Below are 24,496 nucleotides of genomic sequence, written 5' to 3' on the forward strand. Positions count from 1 at the left end.
CAATGACATCCTTGCACCATCAATCTACAGAACGTGTCACTCAGGGACTTAAGCTACAGTATATTACCTATTTTTTCTGTGACTGTGCGTTTACTGCTACCTTGTGTGCCTTGTGCTGTGTATGACTGTTGGTACTGTGTTTAGCATCTTGACCCCGGAAGAATGGTTTTCATTGGGCTGTATGCATGAGTATTCATGTCTGGGTGAATGGCAAATAATGGGTAGCTGCCAGATGCACCACAAGGTGTGAAAATGAACAACAATCCGGACTAGGAATGGTTGAAAATCAGATGTTTTAAGTAGGATGGAGAGAACAAAGCAAATGTCTGTAGTAAGGTAGAGAGCAAGAGAGTGAATGACGCAAGTGGTAGAGATGATGGTTGTAGCTATGAGAAGGTGGTTAGGACTTATAATTACAGCTGATCTGTGTGGAAGAAATGTAAATATGATGAATGAGATCAGAGGAGAGGGGGAAAGTGCTAGAAACTTTAAATGCTAGAAATAGGTAAAGTTATTTGTGAAACCTTGGGCTTCGTTCGTTTCCAGTAGTAATGTATCAATGGTATGGAACTGGTTCCGATGAGTTCTAACTTAGTGTCATTTAATGAAGTTAACAGGAGCTTAGTGGTCCGTTGTCTTGTCTGAAAAATGGTACAGGATGGCAGAGGTACTGCATCCTGAGTTCTGATCAATAATTTGATTGAATCTTGAAGAAATGGAGATTTTAGTCAGTAACTGTTAAGGCACTATTTAACATCATGTGTCTACTAGCAAAGGGTAAGCTTAAAACTGGCCTTTATCTCACAGTGATTTAAACCTCTTATGAAAAGGCATAAAATCTGTATTATCTGTGAGAATGTCACTTGAAAATTGCAATGGAATTAAACTCAGTTTTTGTTACATTTCAGTGGAATTGCGAAACTGCATCTTTCTTACTCTTTTCCTCCAGCTAAATTTGATACTACAAAGGCAAGGTTGTTGCTATTCAACTACCTCCTATCATTTGCTTTCTCCCATTTTACATTTGATGGCAACATTATTTTGAAACTGTGGCACAGATAGAAACCAAAACATTATTTTGAAAGGCAGGGAAAAAGAGAGAAGTATGTAAAATTTTACATTGAAACAGAGCTGCATGGCAAGTTATTCTGTTCACAGTGGCACAGCAGTTGGTAGTGTTACTGTACAACTCGAGGGAACTAAGTTCATTCCCGATCTCTGGTGCTGTCTGTGTTTATATTGCACATTCTTAGTGTGTGTACTGGCAGTTCTTGGGTTATGTAAAGGCTCCTTTCCTGAGAATAGTCTTTAAGCTGATGTCTTCTCAAGTCTGAAGTGTCCATTGTGTATGCTATAATTATTTAATTTCATTTTATATTCACCCTAATACTACCCTTAATTAAACTGTACCGTCATTAATGCATACCACAAGATATTTTGTTACTGTTACTATCTTGAAAAATGCTTTAAAAATGCTTAGAAGAACTTTACACAGGTCATCTGTAAACCTGCACAAGGAATTTTCCTGTACCCTCTGGATTCTTTCTACATTCCGAGATGAGGTAGTTGTAGGTTATTTAACTACTGTGAATCCTCTAATATTGATGGTAGAATTAGGATCAAGTTGATGAACTTGTGTCAGAGAAAATATTACCAGAAGTAAAATGGGAAAGTGAAATTGTGCTAAAAGCTGGCATTTACTCGATGAGCGATGAGCCAAATGACTTCCTCCTATGTTTCAAGAAATAATAAAAAATCGAAGATTCAGGATGATCCTGGTTGAAACCTAGAAAAACACTGACTGCCCAGCTGTCATGCTTTGTGCCTCAGTTAGACTCAGCAAAACAAACAAATGGCCTAATACGACCTTGGCACTTCCAAAAAGAACGCTGCATTTATATAAGGCTTTGCAGTAAGTATCTAAATATAAACACAAATCAAGTTTGATAAATTATCTGCAGTATACTATCTGCCTATATTTGATTCACAGTTCAGCATAGCAATGCAATAGTGTGTTTCTGTGCATACCCTATCCATTTATTATAATGATTCAACATTTGCTCACATGGAGCTTTCACTTACGCTTAGTCAACTGTTTGCCCATACAGTTTTAAAGCCATACATGGATTGCTTTTTCGTTGTAACAACTTAATATAGAGTCGGCAAGATCTCTGTCCTTTGAAGGCTGCTTCCTGGCTGGTGTTTTAGGCAAAGACAAATACTATATCATAGAACAGTACAGTACTGGGAACAGGCCTTTCAACCCACAGTGTTGTACTGAACCAATTAAGTTATTGATCAAATTGCAAATTAAACTAATCTTTCTTATGGACAATGGCCATATCCTTCCATTTTTCTCTCATTCATATGCCTATCTAAGTTTTTCTTAAGAGTTCCTAATGTTTCTACCTGTACCAGTACCCCAGCCAGTGCATTCCAGGCACACCATGCTCTCTACATAAAAGTAACTTGCTCCTCTCATCTCCTCTGAAATTGCCTGCCCTCCCCCCACCTTCTATGCATGTCCACTGGTATTAGACATTTCAACCCTGGGAGAAAGATACTGTCTCTGTTTACTCTATCTATGTCTCTCATCTCGTCTCAGCCGCTACAGAGAAAGTAACCAAGTTTGCCCAACTTCTCATTATAACACATATTGTCTACCAGGCAATAGCCTGGTAAACCGCTTCTGCACCCTCTGCACAGCCTCGACATCCTTCTTATAATGGGGCAACCAGAACTGTAAGCAACACTCTAGATATGGCCTAACTAGAGCTTAATAAAGCTGTGACATAACTTTCTGACCTTTGAACTCATTGCCTCAACTAATAAAGGCAAGCGTGGCATATGCTTTCTTAACCACCCTGTCAACCTGTATAGCCACTTTCAGAGAGCTGTGAACTTGGACTCCAAGATCCCTCTGCTCATCAACACTGTTAAGGATCTTGTCCTTAACAGTGTACTGTATCTTTACATTTGACCTACCAGGCTGCAACACTTCACATTTAGCTGAGTTAAACACTAACTGCTATTTTTCTGCCTGTATCTGCAACTGATCTATATCCCACTGCAATCTATGCCAATCTTCAACACTATCCACAGCATCAACAATCTGCAAACTTACCAACCCACCTATTTACATTTTCATCCAGCTGGTTTACATGCATCACAAGCAGCAGAGGTCCCAGTGCAGGTTCCTGCGGAATAGCACTAATCAAGCACTCCAGCTTGAATGAGTCCCTTTGACCACCACTCTCTGTCTTCAGTGGACAAACCAGTTCTGAATCGAAACAGCCAATTAAGATTCCATGTATCTTAATCTTCCGGATGAGCCTTCCATGAGGAATCTTATCAAACATCTTACTAGAATCCACGTTATCAACATCCACAGTACTACCTTCAACAATCACCTGTTATTGTCAAAGAAACTCAGTCAAGTTAGCATGATACAACTTGCTCAGCACAAGGCCATGCTAGCTCTTTCTAATTAGGCCATGGATTTCTAAAAGCTCATAAATCGTATTCCTAAAAATTCTTTCCAGTCGCTTTCCTACCACTGACATGAGACTCACCAGTCTATAGTTACCAGGATTATCCTTGATTCCCTTAAATAATGGAACAAAATAGGCTACTCACTAGTCCTCCAGGACCTTGCCTAGAGGGCACAAAGATATTGATCAAGGCCCCAGTAATCTTTTCTCTTGCCTCTTAACCTAGGATATATCCTGTTAGGCTTTAGGGACATTCACCTTAATGCTCTTTATGAGACCTAATACTACCTCCTCCTTTACCTGGAAATGCCCTTGCATATCAATACACTCGGTACCAATCTCCCTAACCTCAGCGTCCTTCTGCTCGGTAGATACTGATGTAAAATACTCATTGGGGACATCACCCACATGCTAGCACCCAAGCAAATGTTCTTCCCTTTATCCTTGAGTGGTCCCAATCTTCTCTAGTGATCTTCGTACTCCTGATGTATGTATGGAATGCCTTGGGATTCTCTTTAAACCTACTTGTCAAGGACTTTTTATGGTCTCTCCTGTCTTTCCTAATTACCGTCTTGAAATCTTTTCTGGCTTCTTTATAATCTTCAAGGGCACTGTTTGATTTTCTTAACTAAATTCATCACCTGTCTCGACATCCAGGGTTCTCTTACCTTGCCATCCTTGTCCTTCCTTCTGACTGGAAAATGTCTGTCCTGTACTCTGTGCAGTTGTTATTTAAATACCCTCCACGTGTCGGATATGGACATGCCCATAAACGGCTTCCCTAGTTCCTGCCTAATGCTCTCGTAATTTGCCCTGCTCCAATTTAATGCTGTCCGGCAAGGTCCATACTTAATCCTTACCTATAGCAATCTTAAAACTTAAGGAGTTGTGGTCACTGTTCCCTAACTGTTCGCCCACTGAAAGGTCAGTAACCTCTCCAGGTTCATTACCCAACTCCAGGTACATTACCCAACTCCAGGTACATTATAGCCTCTCCTCTTGTTGGACTATTTACATTTTGATTAAAGAAACCCTCCTGGGTGCACCTAACAAATTCTGTCCCACCTAAAGCTCTTGCACTAAGAATATCCCACAGTTTATATTAGAGAAGGTGAAGTCCCCCATGATAACTGCCGTATTGTTTTCACACTTCTCCTTATCGCTTTAATCTGTCTGAATGCTTGTTTCTCAATGTCCAGCTGGTTATTTGGGGGGGGGGGTGTCTGTAGTACAGTCCCATCGGAGTGATTGCACCCTTTCTATTTTTTCCAATTCTATCCATGTAGACTCAGAGGACAAGCCCTTCATTATGTCTCCTCTGATTGCAGCTGAGATTCTCCCCCTAAATAGTAATGCAACTGCCCACTCCACCCCTTTACCTCCCTCAAAACCCTGGGACATTAAGCACCCTTTCCTGAATCTCTCTGTCAAGCAAGTCTCTGTAACATCCACAACATCGTAGTTCTATGTAATCATCCATGCTCTGAGGTCATCACTTTTACCCATAGAAATCCTAGCATCTTAGCATTACACTCTTAAAACTGTCTGTCTTATCATATCTATTACTTCTGCCTGTTTTTACTGGCCCTAACATCTCCCTTCTTTTTTCAACCCTTCACTTTCTTATCTGGTGCTGTGGTTCCCATCCCCCTGACAAACTAGCGAACCTCCCAGCGGGGATATTGGTTCTCCTCGAGTTTAGGTACAACCTGACCCTCTTGTACAGGTCACCACTACCCCAGAAAATTTTCCAAGTGATCTAAGAACCTGAAACCCTGCCCCTGCACCAGGTCCTTTGTCACTCATTCATCTGTACTATCATTCTATTCCTGCTCTGACCAGGACCGAGTATCATGACATTGCTACCTTGGAGGTCCTGCTGTTCAGCCTCTTTACTAACACCCTATACTCACTGTGTTGGACCTCTTCCCCCTTTCTACTTATGTAAATGATGCCAATGTGCACCACTTCCTCTGGATGCTCACCCAGCTCTTGAGAATATTCTGAGACTATTTGCAGCTATTCTGAGACCTCCTGGACCCTAGCACCTGGGAGTCAACACACCATCCTGGCTTATCTTTCACGGCCCCAGAGTATCCTTTCTGTCCTCCTACCTATCTCTGAGACTCAGCCAAGAAGGATAAGGCAGAGTCGGCCACAGTGCCACTGGCCTGGTTGCTACTGCTGTGCCCTGATTGATCATCACCACAGCAGTACCCAAGGGGATGCTGAGGAGAATGGCCACAGGGGAACCCTGCACTGACTGCATAGTCCCCTCACTTCTATCTACTAACTGAAGCCTGCATTCTGGGTGTGACCACCTCAGTAAAAGTCTCATCTATGAGGCTTCGGTCTCCCAGATAGTCCTCAGTACATTCAGCTCCAGCTCCAGTTCCTTCACCTTGTCAGTCTGGTGCTGAAGTTGGGTGCACTTCTGCAGGTGTAGTCATTAGAGAGACCATTAGGTAACCTGCAATACCATATCTTAAACATGTAATGTTGGGGCTTTATAAGGCACTGGTAAAGCCTCACTTGTAGTATTGTGAGCAGTTTAAGGCCCCTTGTCTAAGAAAGGATATGCTGACATTGGAGAAGGTTCAGAGGAGGTTCATAAGAATAATTCTGTGAATGAAAGCCTTACTATATGAGGATCAATTGATGGCTCTGTGCCTGTACTTACTGGAATTCAGAAAAATCAGGAGGTAGGGGGATCTCATTGAAACCTATCAAATTTTGAAAGGCCTCGATAGAGTGGAAGTGGAGAGGATGCTTCCTATGGTGGGGGAGTCTAGGACCAGAGGGCACAGCCTCAAACTAGAGGGGCATCCTTTTAGGGAGATGAGGAGGAATTTCTTTAGCTAGAGAGTGGTGAATCTGTGGACTTCTTTGCCATAGGCAGCTGTGGAGGCCAAGTCTTTATGTATATTTAAGGCAGAGCCTGATAGGTTCTTGATTAGTCAGGCATGAAGGGTGAAGGTGGGAGATTGGGGCTGAGAGGGAAATGGATCAGTCATGATGAAATGGCAGAGCAGACACGATGGGCCAAATGGTCTAATTGTGCTCCTATATCTTATGGTCTTATCGGAGGAGCATTCCACTGCCTTAATACCATCCTGCCTACTCTTGTTATACAATGACTTTGGCTCTGACTTATATAATCAAATAAATAACTCTGAAAGAATCAGCATCCTTAACCTCTGCCTGTTCTCGCTGAAGCCTTTTGAACCAAAGCCTGACCACTCTAACATTGGCCCACTCCCACAATGGCCGCTCAGCTTGAACCTAACTTCTTTTTATTGGCCTTTGCTAAGTTACTAATAACCCAAGCGATCTCTTGCACTGCAGACAAGTCCCGACAGGCACCGCTTAGTTTTTGAAACCGGCAAGTAAACTTCACAAGGATCTATTTCCAATGCTCTCTGTGATCTCTCACTCCATGTCCTAACAGGCATCGTTTACTTTTTAAAATTCACGTGTAAACTCTGCAAGGAGCTGTCTCCGACACTCCCTGCGTTCTCCCATTCTGCAATCAAGTCCTGACAGGCACCACTCACTTCGTGGGGTTTTATTTTCCAATTGCTAGCTAGTAATTCTATCTGTAATTTTTGTGCAAATGTATGAAGATAGAATGTCTGGCAGGAGTGAATTAAACTGGCTTTTATGCATCAGATAGTCAAATAACCAGCTGACTGGTTTGCATGAAAAGTTTAATTTATTGAACTCTTGAACAATCATAGATTCTTATTTATATGAAATCATTGTGTGAAATTGTGAAGTGCTCTGTTAATTTTAACCATGTTTAGATTCACACTCTGACCCTTGATGAAACAGGATAATCTTATGTGTTCCTCTACCACCCAGTTTCCTTGAACTTGCTGCTAATCATTGAACTGCAATTTAAAAAGTAATGTTTTAAGTGTGTAGTTAAGTAAAATAGTCCATATTAGAAAGTTCATTAAAATTAACTCTTGGGGGTTGGTATTCTTTTGATGCAGTTCTTCCTGTGAAGAGGTATTTAGACAATCACCATTTGCTTCAAACTTGAGAGATTCTTTATCTAATCTCCATGCAAGACCATCATCACAAGGTAGATGTTCTGTACTGTTTCATTTTCTGCCTATTTCATGTTATTTACATGTTATGGTGGTGTGCTTTACATTAATCCACCAGGAATTTAATTATTAAAATGTAATTTCCTTGTTTGTATTGAATACTTGAATGGTGTTTTTAAAATGTGCAGATTTGAAAATGAAAAGATGTGCATGCATACATCAAATTATGTGGGTAACAGAAATTGCTATAACTGTATCTCTGATCCACTTGTGTAATTCTCTGATATAATTCTCCACATATATAGTTCCTTGCTACCACAAAGCATAAGTTAATTTACCCAAGAAAAATGGGTAGCTTTCAGTTTTTAACACAGGAGTCTGTCCACAATATGCAATAAGAATGGTCTCAAGCTGTAAGCTATAAAAATGGCTGCAGTTGTGATACATTTGGAGGTGTCAAAATTCTTCTGCAAGTTTATGTCTATTGCTGGCTTTATAATACGAGAAAGAAGAACTTCATTTGGCTTTAGAGCTCTTTTAAAGCTAAAAGATTCAAACATTGACAATATATTAGGAATTTAAACAAAGAATATAAGATAATGAGTGAAATAACTATCACGTGATGCCAACCGTTCATAGATTTAGTGTTATTCCTCCCTCTCTATTAATTGAGCATTATCTTATGGTCAAGATATCCAACATGCTTCCTTTCTGCAGATGAAATTTATTTTGATGCATTCATAAGAATCACTCTATTTATTCGAGATAGGTTATCTCTGGGTATTTGGCATGGATAATTGAGGGAAAATGTAATCACTGCAGTGCTATCATAAATTGCCAGTTAGCACAGTAAGGAACTTTTTGAAATAGTTTTATCAGTGCCGAGAATCTGATTAGGGAGAGCATTGCGCTGCTGATCAGAATTAGCATTACAGCAGTACTTCGGAGTAAATATCTGGAGGGATTGGCCAAATGGGTTAATATGGATAGAATTTGGGAACAAAAGTCGGGTATTTATTTCAGGTTGCGTTTTAGGCTTCCAAATAGTTAGGTGGGTATTAGGAGAACAGATATGCAGACAGAGGTATAAAAGCAATAGGGTTGTAGTATTAGGAGATTTTAACCTACTAATTGTTACGTGTCCACAGTTTCGTTTTCCTGGGAGTCCATAGTTTCGTTTACTGTGGGCGTCACGTGTCCCCAGCTTCGTTTTACTGGGGGTCCACAGTTTCGTTTCTGTGAGCATTACCTTATGACGTATGCCGACGGTATAAAAGAAATGGCATAGTGCTGAGAAGGAGTAAAAGGAAAGAGAGAGAGAGTGCAGGCTTCGAGCTATCCAGGAACAGCTCACGATTGAGAAGGGTAAAGTCTAATGCTTACCCATACCCAAAGGAGTGGGTTAATCAGCGGCGCACTGTGCATTGTGGAGACACGTCTGTCCTTCATATAATCCATGGGTGTGGATTTCGTGACAGTGACTTTGTGAAATCGCTTTTCGTGGACTTCAGAACAGTATTCCTCGGCTGGGATCGGTGACTGTTTCTTCGTTCGCTAGCTGTGGAATCTTTGGAATTCGTCGTGATTGCCTCATCGCTGTATTGTGAATCCACAAGTCGCTCCTCTCACCTATTTCATGAATTACTGGGACTCTGAACTGCCACTGTAAGACTGTACTTGAGTAAGATTTGTTAAGAACGGGTTCTAAGTTTGACTGTAAGGGAGCTATAGACGCATAACACTGTTAACTTCTGTTTAAGAAAGTAGTTTATTTAATTTTCTATATTTTTGAGTAGATGTGAATAAATATAGTGGTTTTAATATTAAAACCCAACTCAATTTGTCATCTCTTGCTGCTGGTACATTACGAAGTCATAACGTAATAATGACTAAATTGCCTTTGTGAAAGGGGCTGGGATAAGGTGAAATTTGTAAAGTGTATCCAAGAGAGTTTTTTTAAAAAAAAAGTGAAAGTATTACTATCTAGGGAGTAAAACTAGGGCTTTACTGATGTTTGGGGAATGAGGATTGGCAAGAGATTTCTGTAGAGGGGGCCATTGGATTAGTGACCATTCTTGGTAAACTTTAACGTAGACATGGAAAAAGACAGGCTTGGATCGGGCCCAAAACTGGGGGAAAGCAGATTTTAGATGTTATAAGATGAATCGGCGTGTCCCTGTTATGGTAAGAAACAAACATTATACGGAACTGTCCAAAAGTCTTGGGGGTGGGGGTGTATATATATGTGTGTGTGTGTGTGTATATATATATGTGTGTGTCTGTCTCTCTCTCTCTCTCTCTCGCTCTCTCTCTCGCTCTCACTCTCGCTCTCTCTCATATGCCTAAGGCTTTTGCATAATATTGTACTTGTCAACATGGAGCAGAGAGCCAGTGCCAGTTTGTAAATCTGGTAGGAGCAAAAGATGTTGGGACTGGCAAGGGTAGAGCACTGTGGGAGGGGTGTGAGACACGTAACAAAGAAGAAGTGCCAGGGGCAGGGGGTGGTGCTAGTGCAGACACACCCAGCCCTGAAACACCAGGCAAGGTCATTTGATTCCAAACAATTGGTTTATTATACAATGCCTCCCTAGTGCTTCCTGCTCCCTCTCCTTTTCCCAAACATGATTTCCCTCTCCCTGCCCCTTTCCCATTCTCAGGCTGCAGTAGAGACCCACATCAGAATCAGGTGTATCATCACTCACATACAGTGGCATGCAAAAGTTTGGGCATCCCTGGTCAAAATTTCTGTTACTGTGATTAGCTAAGCGAGTAAAAGATGACCTGGTTTCCAGAAGGCATAAAGTTAAAGATGACACATTTCTTTAATATTTTAAGCAAGATTACTTCGTTATTTCCATATTTTACAGTTTCAAAATAACAAAAAAGGAAAAGTGCCCAAAGCAAAGGTTTGGGCACCCTGTATGGTCAGTACTTAGTAACACCCCCTTTGGCAAGTATTACAGCGGCCAAAAAGTTCTATTTTAACTTCATCAGTCCACAGGACTTGTTTCCAAAATGCATCAGACTTGTTTAGATGTTCCTTTGCAAACTTCTGACGCTGAATTTCGGCCACAATGAGCAAAGGTATGTTTGGACAAAAAATGGTGCAGAATTTCATGAAAAGAACCCCTGTCCAACTGTTAAGCACGGGGGGTGGATCGATCATGCTTTGGGCTTGTGTTGCAGCCAGTGGCACAGGGAACATTTACTGGTAGAGGGAAGAATGAATTCAATTAAATACCAGCAAATTCTGGAAGCAAACATCACACTGTCTGTAAAAAAGCTGAAGATGAAAAGAGGATGGCTTCTGCAACAGGATAATGATCCTAAACACTCTTCAAAATCCACAATGGACTACCTCAAGAGGCGCAAGCTGAAGGTTTTGCCATGGCCCTCACAGTCCCCCGACCTAAACATCATCGAGAATGTGATGTGCTGACATTGGAAAGGGTACAGAGAAGATTCACTAGAATGATTCTGGGAATGAGAGGATTAACATATGAGGAACGTTTGTCTGCCCTTGGACTGTATTCCTTGGAGTTCAGAAGAAGTGCGGGGGGAACCTCATAGAAACATTTCGAATGTTGAAAGGCATGGACGGAGTGTATGTGGCAAAGTTGTTTCCCATGATGGGGGAGTCTAGTACAAGAGGGCATGACTGAAGGATTGAAGGGTGCCCATTCTGAACAGAGATGCAAAGAAATCTTTTTAGCCAGATGGTGGTGAATCTATGGAGTTTGTTGCCACGAGCGGCAGTGGAGGCCAAGTCATTGGGTGTATTTAAGGCAGAGATTGATAGGTATCTGAGTAACCAGGGCATCAAAGGTTATGGTGAGAAGGCAGGGGAGTGGGACTAAATGGGAGAATGGATCAGCTCATGATAAAAAGGTGGAGCAGACTTAATGGGCCGAATGGCCGTCTTCTGTTCCTTTGTCTTGTCTTATGACCTAAAATCTGTGCGTAGACCTCAAAAGAGCAGTGCATGCAAGATGGCCCAAGAATCTCATAGAACTAGAAGCCTTTTGCAAGGAAGAATGGGCGAAAATCCCCCAAACAAGAAGTGAAAGACTCTTAGTTGGCTACAAAGAGCGTTTACAAGCTGTGATACTTGCCAAAGGGGGTGTCACTAATTACTGACCACGCAGGGTGCCCAAACTTTTGCTTAGGGCACTTTTCCTTTTTTGTTATTTCGAAACTGTAAAAGATGGAAATAAAAAAGTAATCTTGCTTAAAATATTAAAGAAATGTGTCATCTTTAACTTTATGCCTTTTGGAAATCAGGCCATCTTTTACTCGCTTAGCTATTCACAGTAACAGAAATTTTGACCGGGGTGCCCAAACTTTTGCATGCCACTGTATGTAATGAAATTTGTTTTTTATGTGGCAGCAGTACAGTGCAATACATAAAATGACTACAGTACTGTGCAAAAGTCGTTGGCACCCTACCAGTATGTGCTATGACTTTTTTCTTAGGGAGCCTTAGTTAACAGAAGATATTAAACGTCTGATCAAGGAAAAGACAAGCTTATGTCAGGGATAGGAAATTAGTACCAATTGCAGTTGTTTGAGGTTTTTAGAATATATAGGAATGAACTTAAAGAAATCAGAAGAGCGAGAAAAGGGCCATGAAGTGATCTTGGCAAGTAGAGTTAAGGCAAATCCTAAACGTGTTATAATTATATTAGAAACAAAATGTTAGGTAAGCAAAGAGCAGCTACCCTTAGCATGTGTGGAGCAAGGATATATGAACAAGGTGTGAATTAAATACTTCTTACCGAGAGACCATGTGGAAGCTGGACAGTTAAGGGACAGGTTTGCTAATATTCTAGAGAATGTCCATATCAAAAGAAGGAAGTGTTAGAGATATTGGCAGGCATTGTGGTGAGTAACGCCCCCCCACCACCCCCACAGCCTGACAATATATCCTAGTATGCTTAGGGGGGTAAGGAAAGAGATTGTTGGGGCTCTTACCGAGAATTTTGCATCTTTGTTACCGCTGGGTGAAGTAGTTAATGTTGTCCCCTTGTCCCAAAAGGGCAGTAATAATACACCTGGAAACTACAGGCCAGTGAACCATGCCATCAGTCCTTGGGGAAGTTGAGGGCAAGAATTCTGACGGGCAGAATTTATGTTCACTTGGAAAGGCTGAATTAGTGCAGGAGAGATCATGTCTCACACCTCTGAGGAAGTAACTAAGTAAACAGTTGAAGGCAGACTGCATGCAAAGCATGGTTTACAAGGCTTTTGACAAGGTCACATTGTAGGGTGGACAGGAGCGTTGCAGCACAGAGCTTTGTTGACATACTGAATCCAAAAGTGGTAGGAGGCAAAGGTAGTGATGGATGGGTGTTTGACTGGACATCTGTAACAAGTGGCGTACTGCCAGGATCAGTGCGAGGATTTTGTAATGTACTGTATATTACTGTATGTACAGAAATCATGGATGAGAATCTTGGTGATCTGATTAATAAATTTGTAGGTAATATGAAAACTGGTGGAGTCATAGATGGTGAAGTCTGTTGTCTAATATACAGCAGAACATATATCATCTGGAAAATTGAGTAGAGCAGTGGCAGACAGAATTTAATTCCAGACAAATATGAAGTAATGCACTTGGGAAGTCAGAATCAGATTTATTATTACAATCTTAGGTGACGTGGCATTTGTTTTGTGGCAGGAGTGCAGTGTAAAGACATAAAAATTATTATAAATTACAAAATAACTCATGAAAAAACAAAAGGAATAATGTGATACCAAATACTTGTCGGGCATATTAGCAAGGACATAGGAGTGTTGGTGAACAGAGAGACCTTGTAATGCAAACCTATAGCTCCTTGAAAGTGGCAACATGGATGAAGAATTGACTTTGGAATGCTTACCTTCATAGACCAAGGTATTGAGTAATGTCCTGTTGTTGATGTAGAAAATACTGGTTAGAACACATTTGAAATATTGTGTACAGTTTTGGTTCACCACAGTACAGAACGATGTGGTAACAAATGAAGCTGAGGGTGACATAAGGATTTATGAAATTATGAAGAGTACAAATAGGATAGATAGTTAGATCCATCATCTTAGAGAAGATGTGCTGGCATTGGAGAGGGTCCAGAGGAGGTTCACAAGGATGCTTCCAGGAATGAAAGGGTTATCATACGAGGAACGTTTGATGGCTCTGAGTCTGTACTTGTTGCAGTCCAGGATGAGGGGGATCTCATTGAAACCTTTCGAATATTGAAAGACCTAGACAGAGTAGATGTGGAAAGAATGTCTCCCATGGTGGGTGAGTCTAGGACAATAGGGCACAGCCTCAGGATGAAGGGCCACCCTTTCAAAACAGAGATGCAGAGCAATTTCTTTAGCCAAAGGCTGGTGAATTTGTAGAATTTGTTGCCACGTGCAGCTGTGGAGGCCAGGTCTGGGTGTATTTAAGGCAGAGGTTAATAGATTCTTGATTGGACATGGCATCAAAGGTTATGGGGAGAAGGCCAGGAACTGGGGTTGATGAGAAAAAAAAAGAATCAGCCATGATTGAATGGCAGAGAAGAAATAGTTGCGCTGGAAATAGTTACATTCTGACACGTCTCATTAGCGGGACAGAAGCATGGTCGCATTGTTTATTCCAGGGACCAGCTGCTTGCGCTTATGCGGGCCAGTTTAGCGAGCAGAGTGGCGGGACACCCCGCTGAAATCTGGAGGAAACGCAGAGGATGCAGAGAGGGGTCACAAAGTCGAGGAAAGAGGACCAGGTCGAGACAACAGAGACTTATGGAGAAGAGGAGTTCGGTGGGTAATAAAATGGACGAGTTCATGGCGCTAGCCAGGCGTCAGAGAACATTTTGGGAGTGCAGTGTGATGTGTTTCACTGGAACGGGGCTGCACGAGGACATACCCAATCAAAACTTTTCCATGGACGGCTTCCAGACCATTCGGGCTGACCGGAAGTGCACTGAGAGCGGTAAGCGTAAAGGAGTTGGGTGCTTACTGTTCTGGTTAACAACAGATGGTGCAATCCAGGTCATATTACGATCGAGGAACGTGTTTGTAGACCGGATATTGAACTTTTTACTGTTGGACTTCAGCCATATTCCACCGAGATACAACACTGGGCAGCACAGAAGGTTGTTCCTGCCTGTGGCCATTGAACTTGCAGCTCCTTCCGTGGAGGGTCAGACACCCTGAGCCAATAGACTGGTCCTGGACTTATTTGCCATCTGGCACAGTTTGCATTTTGGTGTTTGATTGTTTGTGGTTTTTGTATTGCTATATTTATGCTGTATTCTTGGTTGGTGCGGCTGTAACGAAACCCAATTTCCCTCGGGATCAATAAAGTATATCTACCTATCGATCTAAGACTTGATGGCCAAATGGCCTAATTCTGCTCCTATGTCTTGTGGTCTTTTCCCAGGCAGGGAAGTTGAGAACTAGAGGACACTGATTTAAGGCGAGAGGAAAACAGTTTAAAGGAGGGATATATTTTTCACAAAGAGAATGATGATCATCCAGAACAAGCTGCCAGGGGATGTGATAGTGGCAGATACAATTAAAATGTTTAAAAACATTTGGACAGATAATTGGATAAGAATAGCTCAATGCTGGTCTAATGCAGATAAACAGCACTGGTGTAGATAGACATCACAGTCAGCAAGGGTGAGGTGGATCATTTTATTTGCCATACGATTCTACCAAGTTTAGACTGTTTAAGGCTCTGATCCAGGGTAACAGTTAGCAGTCAAACCTGTACCCCAGCAAGATTTGGTACCTTCAAGAGAGGAGAGGAGAAAACATAAGGCTTAGTAAAACATTTAAACCTTGCAATGACTGAATATATCAGAATATTGTGCATTACTGATTATCACATCAGAATGTTAGAAATGTTTTTCTTTCTTGTTAATATATATTTTGCTCACTTTTTGCTATTTGGCTGCTATGTGAGTTTTGTTACCTGTGCAGCAGGCCAGTACAATCCTCCAGGGTGTCTGTTGTAAGCCCCAGTTTAATCATTCTCTTGCTAGATGCAATACCTTCAGCTGCCAAGGGCACAGGCTTGGGCGTTCTCTGACCTAAACCACTCTGCTTCTCTCAACTAATAAGACTCACAGTCTTTGACCAGGTTTTTTCTATGTTTAGTGACGTTCTGTGGAATGAAATGAAAAGTTTTACCAAGTTTGTGCTATGCAAGTGAAAATTGTTGAAGATCTGCTAAGAATGTTGATATTACTTTCCTTTGTAGGTCACTGAAGTATCTGCAGTGGTTATTTTTTTTATTTCATTGCATTGTAGAGGCATAAATGTAATCCTGATGAAAAGGAAAAAATATTATTGTTAGAAGGAAATATCAGTTGAAAATATGTGAAGGATTTTGAATATCTTCAATGTATTGAAGTGGAGAAGCTCTTTTTATAGAACCAATATTGGTTATGTTGTTATACTTTCCAGCTTTTGGAATAATACTGATATCAGAACTTATTAAAGAACTGTTATCCATTTACAGAATCAGGAAAATTACCAACTGAGTCGGGGACTGTAAATCCGCCATGGAAATTCTGTGAACAAGTTTTTCCCTGTAAGGTTTGTGGGAAAGTTTTTGGTCGACAGCAAACGTTGTCACGACATCTTTCTTTGCACACAGGTAAGCGATAATGCAACAGCACTGTCAGTTATAGTTGTATATAAACTAAATACACGCATTGCTGTCACTAAATTTGAAAGAGCTTCTCTTGTCAGAAATTATTTGTTTTGCAAGGGTGTATAAAAACTAACCACTGCAAAATATTATTTTCATAGAAGAAAGAAGGTACAAGTGTCATTTGTGTCCGTATGCTGCCAAGTGCCGAGCAAACTTAAACCAGCATTTGACAATCCATTCAGTGAAGTTAGTGAGTGGAGATTCTGAGGAAATAGCTACTGCTGTAACCTCAAACAGTTGTGATCGTAAGAACAGCCCCTATTACTACAGGTAAATTATGTTTCTGCTGTGCAGAATGCTAATTCACCGCAGTTCAAGGTCACGCTCGGCTGATGTTACTTTCTTTAAAATACTGAGCACTGAATAAAAAAGATGAAAAGTAATAATTTTCATGTTGCCTAATTTTCTATCTAGCTGTCATGTTTGTGGATTTGAGACCGAGGTGAATCTGCAGTTTGTCAGCCACATGTCATTACATGTAGATAAGGAGCAGTGGATGTTTTCATTATGCTGCAATACTTGCAACTTTTCCTGCATGGATGAAACAGAAATGAAAGCACACATACATGCAACACATGCAGGTAACCAAGGCAATTAAGTGTCGTTCTGGGTGCTGGCTTATTTGGTTTAGTATGTTTTTAATTTTTTTTCAGGTAGTTTTTTCTAATAAATTGCAATAACCAGGTAAGTATATAAGTGGTAAGTTCTGGAAATACACAGCAGTTCGGGAGAGAAATGGAAATATTCCTGGCTGATGACCTCATCTGAAAAGGAAAAAATTAGATATGTGACAAGTTTTAATTAAACAGAGAGGTAGGGGAAAGGAGATGAACAAGGAATAAAGGAGCACACAGTAAAAGGATTTTGTTCAGTATGCTCTAAAATGCCCAGTCAAAAGCTATTTCATTAGCTTCTGTTGGGCTTTGTTTGAAATGTACAGGAGATAATGGATACAAGAGGAAGTCTGCAGATACTGGAAATTCAAAGCAACACACAAAATGCTGGAGGAATTCAGCAGGTCAGGCAGCATCTTCAGTACTGAAGAGGGGTCTCTGCCTAAACTGTCGACTATCTATTCATTTCCATAGATGCTGCCTGACCTGAGTTCCTCCAGCAATTTGTGTGTGTTGCAATAGATACAAATGGATGTCCCTCTTTTCTGAGGCTGTGCCCTCTGGTCCTAGACTCCCTGACTATAGGAAATATCCTCTCTATCTAGGCCTTTCAACTTTTGATATGTTTCATTGAAATCCCCCTCATTCTTCAGTGATTACAGGCCCAGAGCCATCAAATGCTCCTCATATGTTAGCCCTTTCATTCCCAGAATCATTCTTGTGAACTTCCTCAGAACCCTTCCCAATCTGAAGCATGTGCTTTCTTAGATAGGGGCCCAAAACTGCTCACAATACGCCAAGTGAGGCCTCACCAGTACCTTATAAAGCCTCAGCATTGCTTCCTTGCTTTTATATTCGAGTCCTGTAAAGATGAATGCTAACATTACAATTTGCGTTCCTCACCACCGACTTGTATCCCTTTTGCCAATGTGGGATCTCCCAGTGGCCACACATTTTAATTCCACATCCCATTCCCATTCTGTTATGTCTATCCATGGCCTCCTCTACTGTCAGGATGGGGCCACACTCAGATTGGAGGAACAACACCTTATATTCCGTCTGGGTAGCCTCCAACCTGATGGCATGAGCATTGACTTCTCTAACTTCCATTAATGTTCTTGCCCCATCCCTTTATTTATTTATTTATTTCTCTATCTATCTATTTTTCCCCCTTTTTTCTCTCTCTCTCCCTCTCACAATAACTCCTTGCCTGCTCTCCATCTTCTACTGGCGCTCCCCTCCCCCTTTTCTTTCTCCCTAGGCCTCCCGTCCCATGATCCTCTCCCTTCTCCAGCCTTGTATCCCTTTTGCCAATCAACTTTCCAGCTCTTAGCTCTATCTTCCCCCCCCCCCCCACCCCCGGTCTTCTCCTATCATTTCGGATCTCCCCCTCCCCCTCCCACTTTCAAATCTCTTACTATCTCTTTCAGTTAGTCCTGACGAAGGGTCTCGGCCCGAAACGTCGACTGTGCTGTGGATGCTATCTGGCCTGTATTTTGTGTGTGTGTTGCTTGAATTTCCAGCATCTGCAAATTTCCTCATGTTTGAGGATGCTCAAGTTCCTTTGTACCTTGGATTGTTGAATTTTCTGCCCATTTAGAAAATAGTCTATATTTTTGTTCCTTCTGCCAAAGTGCATGACCTTGCACTTCCTGACACTGTATTCTATCTGCCACTTCATTACCCATTCTCCTAAACTGTCCAAGTCCTCCTGCAACCTCCCAGCTTCCTCAACACTACCTATTCTAAGGAACCAGATATATCAGCATTTGGATAAATAGAGCCCGATTAGCGATAATCAATATGGCTTTGTGCTGGTAGGTTGTGTCTAACCAATCTTGGTTTTTCAAGGAAATTACCAGAAAAGTCAGTGCAAGCAAGGCAGTGATGTTGTCTACGTGGACTTTAGCAAGGCCTTTGACAATGTACCAGTAGGAATTTGGTTCAGTCACTTGGTAGGTAGTAGATTGGATTAGATATTGTCTTCACAAGAGAAGCCATAGAATCGTTAGTAGGTAGTTGTCTATCTAATTGGAGGCCTGTGACTAGTGGTGAGCGAAAGAGATCAGTGCTGGATCCTTTGTTGTTTGTCATCCATGTCAACAATCTGGATGATAATATCGTAAACTAGATCAGCAGATTTGTGGATGACACCAAAATTGGCAGTGTAGTGGACAGCTTGGAAAGCTTTCAAAACTTGTAGCAGGATCTGGACCAGCTGGATAAATGAGCTGAAAAATGGCATTTAATGCAAACAGGTGTAAGGGTGACAGCAGCGTGGGAGGACGAAACAGGGTAGGACTGGCTTGGTAAGCAGGACACTGAGGAGTGCAGAGGAACAGAGAAGTCAAGTAATTCCTTGAAAGTGGCAACACAGGTAGGAAGAGTTGTAAAGAGGGCTTTTGGCACATTAGCCTTGATAAGTCCTAGTATTGAGTCCAGGAGTTGGGATATTATGTTGATGTTGTATAAGATGTTGGTGAGGCCTAATTTGTCTAGCTGTAGTCACCTACCTACAGGAAAGATGTCAATAAGATTGAAAGAGTGCAGAGAAAATTTACTAGGATATTCCCAGGACTTGAGGATCTAAGTTATTGGGAAAGGTCGAATAGGTTGTATCTTAATTCTCTAGACCTATAGGAGAATGAGGGAAGATTCAATGTAGGTATACAAAATTATGAGGGGTATTGATAGGGTAAATGCAAGCAGGCTTTTTGCCCTGAGGTTGGGTGAAACTAGAACTAGAAGCCATGGGTTAACGGTGAACTGTTTAACGGAACATAAGTAGGAACTTCTTCACTCAGAGGGTAGTGAGAGTGGAACAGTCTGCCAGTGGAAATGGTGGAATTGGGCTTCATTTCAACTTTTAAAATAAACTTGGATAGATACTTGGATGAAAGGAGTACGGAGGACTATAGTCTGGCTGCAGGTCGATAGGAATGGGCGGATAGATTGTCATGGACTAGATGGGCCAAATAGCCTGTTTCTGTGCTATACTGTTCTATGACTCCATGACTTATAATCAATTGCCCTTTTGTATCCATAATAAATCAATTTGAAAAATTGCCATCATTTTCTAAAGTTTTTATCCAAAATCCCAGAGTATCTTTAGATGGATGTTTTCAGACATTTCCCTTCAACATTTTATCATGGATACTTGTGCTTCTAGCCCAAATAGCCAGAGAAAAGCCCTAGAATTCATGTCAAATTAAACTATTGCTTTGGCTTATGGTTGTACTTGTCAAAAAATAGATGCTGGCAACTAATGGAAGAACTTCCTCACGTCTTCACTCTGCTTTTCACATTTCTACAGATGATAAAGTCCAAACATCCTCTTGTCATAGCCCCTCCAGTGAATCCAAGGCAGCTACCACATTCTCTTCTTCATCATCATCGTCCTCATCATCGTTGTCTTCATCTTCAGCACTTTGCGATTCTGTCATTGAATCTGAAACCCCCCACTCGGATGTGACCACTGAAGAGCAAAGCTCTTCCTTCAACCCTCCAGTGGCACTCAGTGGGTCATCTACATCAGGATCTGAGGAAAAAAATGAGAAAGGTAGGGTGGATCTGTTTATTGCCTTAATGATAATAATCCAACTGAAAATTTTTTTCTATTATTGTACTTAATTTCTTTTTTACTTCCTTTATGTCAAGTTAGTGTGGCATCGTAGTCTGAAGTTGATGCTAATTATTTTGAGACCCTGTCATTGATGTCATAAAGCTGAATATTCAGATGCAAATGTCCATCTATGTATGAAAAGTCCAAGTGGGTCATGGTTAGTCAGAATTTAGTTAGAAGCTGACTTTCACTAAGTGTCTAAATAAAAATAATCTGTACTAAATTTCACAAATTATTAGTAAAAGCAATGAAGTCAGCAGTGAGCAACTTGGAAACTTGATTTCCAGTTACTAAATATATCAAAATGCATAAGTGGTTCATGTGTCTCAAACCCACCAATTCTAAATATTAAATATTTTTCCAATGTTCTATGGTATTAAAGTTTAGAATTTTACTGCTTTATGATAACGAATAGTAGTAATTTTCAGTAAACACACCAGATCTATCAGGATCTGAGATCTTAATCTACATGTATACTGCATGGAATAAATGACCTAGATTTAATAATAACATAATTATGGTGTAAATGTCATTGGAAATGCAAATAGTTCACATATTCAGATCGGAACAGCTAGATTATATAAATGATTTAAATAATAGAAAAAAATCGCATAATCTGACTAATGAAAATATGTGAATTTATAATTTGCACACAAAATTTGTCCAGAAGTTAGCACAGGTAGTGAGCATCTTTTGATTTGAAAAACTTATTTTGTTTCTTGGTGAACTTTCAAGATGAGTGTACTGATGATGTAAACTAATTCATTTCTGGATTTGCATTGTTAGATTTGCTATCAATTAATGTATTGAGACTTGCTCTTATTACTTGTGTTTTTCTCCCCCCGAGGAAATGTAACAGTAGTTCAATACACCTAATGCCTTAAGAAATGAGATTTTAACCATTCTCACGGAATAGCATTGAATATGAGCAAATGCCTCTGTGGTAGGGGCCACACTTGAAATACAGTGGCATGCAAAAGTTTGAGCACCCCGGTCAAAATTTCTGTTACTGTGAATAGCGAAGCGAGTAAAAGATAAACTGATTTCCAAAAGGCATAAAGTTAAAGATGACACATTTCTTTAATATTTTAAGCAAGAAAACTTTTTTATTTTCATCTTTTACAGTTTCAAAATAACAAAAAAGGAAAAGGGCCTGAAGCAAAAGTTTGGGCACCCTGTATGGGAGTACTTAGTAACACCTCCTTTGGCAAGTATCACAGCTTGTAAACGCTTTGTGTAGCCAGCTAAGAGTCTTTCAATTCTTGTTTAGGAGGTCTTCACCCATTCTTCCTTGCAAAAGGCTTCTAGTTCCATGAGATTCTTGGGCCGTCTTGCATACACTACTCTTTTGAGGTCTATCCACAGATTCTCAATGATGTTTAGGTCAGGGGGACAGTGAGGGCCATGGCAAAACCTTCAGCTTGAGCCCCTTGAGGTAATCCATCGTGGATTTTGAGGTGTGCTTAGGATCATTATCCTGTTGTAGAAGCCATCTTCTTTTCACCTTCGGCTTTTTTACAAACGGTGTGATGTTTGCTTCCAGAATTTGCTGGTATTTAATTGAATTCATTCTTCCCTCTACCAGTAAATGTTGCCCGTGCCACTGGCTGCAACACAAGCCCAAAGCATGATCGATCCACCCCTGTGCTTAACAGTTGGAGAGGTGTTCTTTTCATGAAATTCTGCACCCTTTTTTCTCCAAACATACTTTTGCTGATTGCAGCCAAAAAGTTGTATTCGGAAGGTTCAAAGGAACATCTAAATAAGCCTGATGCATTTTGGAAACAAGTCCTGTGAACTGATGAAGTTAAAATAGAATTTTTACAAGCTGTGATACTTGCCAAAGGGGTGTGTTACTAAGTACTGACCATGCAGGGTGCCCAAACTTTTGCTTCGGGTCCTTTTCCTTTTTTGTTATATTGAAACTGTAAAAGATGGAAATAAAGAAGTTTTCTTGCTTAAAATATTAAAGAAATTTGTCATCTTTAACTTTATACCTTTTGGAAATCAGTTCACCTTTTACTCGCTTCGCTATTCACAGTAACAGAAATTTTGACCAGGTGTGTCCAAGCTTTTGCATGCCACTGTAAGTGTGCAGAGTACTTTGTTATAATTGTAAGGGAGATGATAAAATATTAAACACTTTTCATTACTTTTGTTTAAATTGCATTCTCTTCAGCACTGGTCAATGTTGGTTACTCTAATGGTTCAAAACTTCATGTGGCTCAATGCATATGGAACAAACAAAATAATTTATGTTATGTTTATTTTAGAATATAATAAGTTATTTTTATTTTTACTTATATTTCATTATGCCAGTGAAGTGGCTATTCACCCCGTTGCGTCCATGCCAGCTCTCGGAGCAGTCCTATCTGTCCCATTCCCAGACTTATTTCCCTAAAACCTATTCTTCACATGCCCGTTAACTCCAATTTTCCTGCCACCTACCTGCACTAACCAGGTTTTTCAGTAATTGTTTAACCTGTTAGCCTGTTGATATGTGGGAAGAAACTAGAACACCTGGGAGAAATTATGCAGTCGCAGGACGATCATGCAGCTTCTTGCATGTCTTGCAGTAGAGCAAACGGATTCTTGTTCTATGAATTCATTTATTTATGTGTTGCTGAGCTATATTTGTCTTAATTATATGAAGCAGCATAATATAAAGCCAGAAATGTCCTTGATTGCCTTTATAAGCTCACCATGTGTTTCACAGTGAAACTTGTGTGCTCCAAGCAATTAGAGGACAAAGAATGTTCTTCCATTGTAGCCAACCTATTTCTAAATATTTATTATGGGAAGCAATAAGAACCATGTCTACAAGGCTTAATAAGTGTATCTCTGGCATCAGTAGTGTATGTGAACGCAGTATAACTTTGCATACATATTCATGCAGTGGGAGTTATGGGCCCATTTGGAATTTCAGCATGAAACAGTACTTTGCAACACTTGATATAAATATAGAAACATACTCATTATGTTTTAAATAATGAAAAGACTTTGTGAGGGAAAACATAGCATTCATCCTCAATCCAGGAAAATGTTCTGTGATTTCTGTGGCATGGGAGACATTTGAAGGATCCTCATAATTTGTTAATTAAGGAATTGTTTATTGGTTAGCAGTGGAAGCTCAGCGCCAGAGATCCCAGATCTATCGCTGTCCATAAATAGTAACTGATTTGCAACCATATTGCCTCTTTAAGCAGGCCTATCCTTGTATATTTTAAATTTAGTTATATTCTGTTTTTGATCTAACTTACCTTTCTGCTCATAAATGTTATCTTAACTTGCCAATACTCCTGTGCTCACTGACCTGCATTGGGTCCCTGATAAAGGGTGTTTAACTTCAAAGTTTTCCCCCTAGTTTTCAAATCCGCCATTGCCTTCCTGTAACTTCCTCAGCCCTATTACCATTAAATATCTGTGTTCCCCTGATCAGATCCTCTTAATCATTCCCAACTTTCAAAAATTTTAGCTGCCAAACCCTAAAACTCCTTCCCTAAATCTTCTTGCTCTGTTTTTCTCCCTCTTTCTGCTGGTTAGAAAACCTTAAAGCTTCCCTCATTGATTGAGTAATTGGTTATCAGTCTTTTCACAGTCTGCCTTTAATCTTTGTTGGAGAACAATCTAGCAGAGCACCCAGAGTATTTTATAGGCACTATGTAGTTGGGAGATATTAGATTACATGCTGTGATCCTGCAGTATGGTGCCTGAACTTTAAAAAGTGCCAGCAGAGGAATGTGAACAATTCATACTTAGAGAAGAGTTGATGCTTGCATTGCATTCTAGTAACCAATATGGCAGGAGTGTATGTAGGTCCATTTCATCTGTTGCCTCCTGAAACTGTACTTGACACAGACGTCATAAAATACATTTGAAGAGGAGTTGGAAGGGACAGCATCTTCAACACCTAAAGTACAGCTGTTTCTTTTTGTATTCAATCCCTGTTTTTGTGGGACATTGCATAGTGACACCCTTCACCTATGAAGTCAAATGAGATGAATTGATAAGATTGTTTTGCGATTGCTCCC

At 40.5% G+C, this 24,496-nt stretch overlaps 1 protein-coding gene across 5 annotated transcripts in view; it reads left to right on the forward strand.

The window, feature by feature from the left end:
- znf827 (zinc finger protein 827) overlaps positions 1–24,496 on the forward strand; it is a 97,475-nt gene that overhangs the window by 62,866 nt on the left and 10,113 nt on the right. For all 5 annotated transcript variants that reach the window (XR_011885753.1, XR_011885755.1, XR_011885754.1 and 2 more), the window contains exons 8-12: positions 7,487–7,578; positions 16,035–16,172; positions 16,328–16,499; positions 16,644–16,810; positions 20,157–20,402. Coding sequence is in view for 2 of the 5 variants with exons in the window: in XM_072256022.1 (XP_072112123.1) it covers positions 7,487–7,578; positions 16,035–16,172; positions 16,328–16,499; positions 16,644–16,810; positions 20,157–20,402 (815 nt within the window). In the remaining 3 variants the exon portion in view is untranslated. The remainder of the gene's footprint in view (positions 1–7,486; positions 7,579–16,034; positions 16,173–16,327; positions 16,500–16,643; positions 16,811–20,156; positions 20,403–24,496) is intronic.

This window comes from Mobula birostris, chromosome 4 (assembly GCF_030028105.1).
Source record: "Mobula birostris isolate sMobBir1 chromosome 4, sMobBir1.hap1, whole genome shotgun sequence".
Lineage (NCBI taxonomy): Eukaryota > Metazoa > Chordata > Chondrichthyes > Myliobatiformes > Myliobatidae > Mobula > Mobula birostris.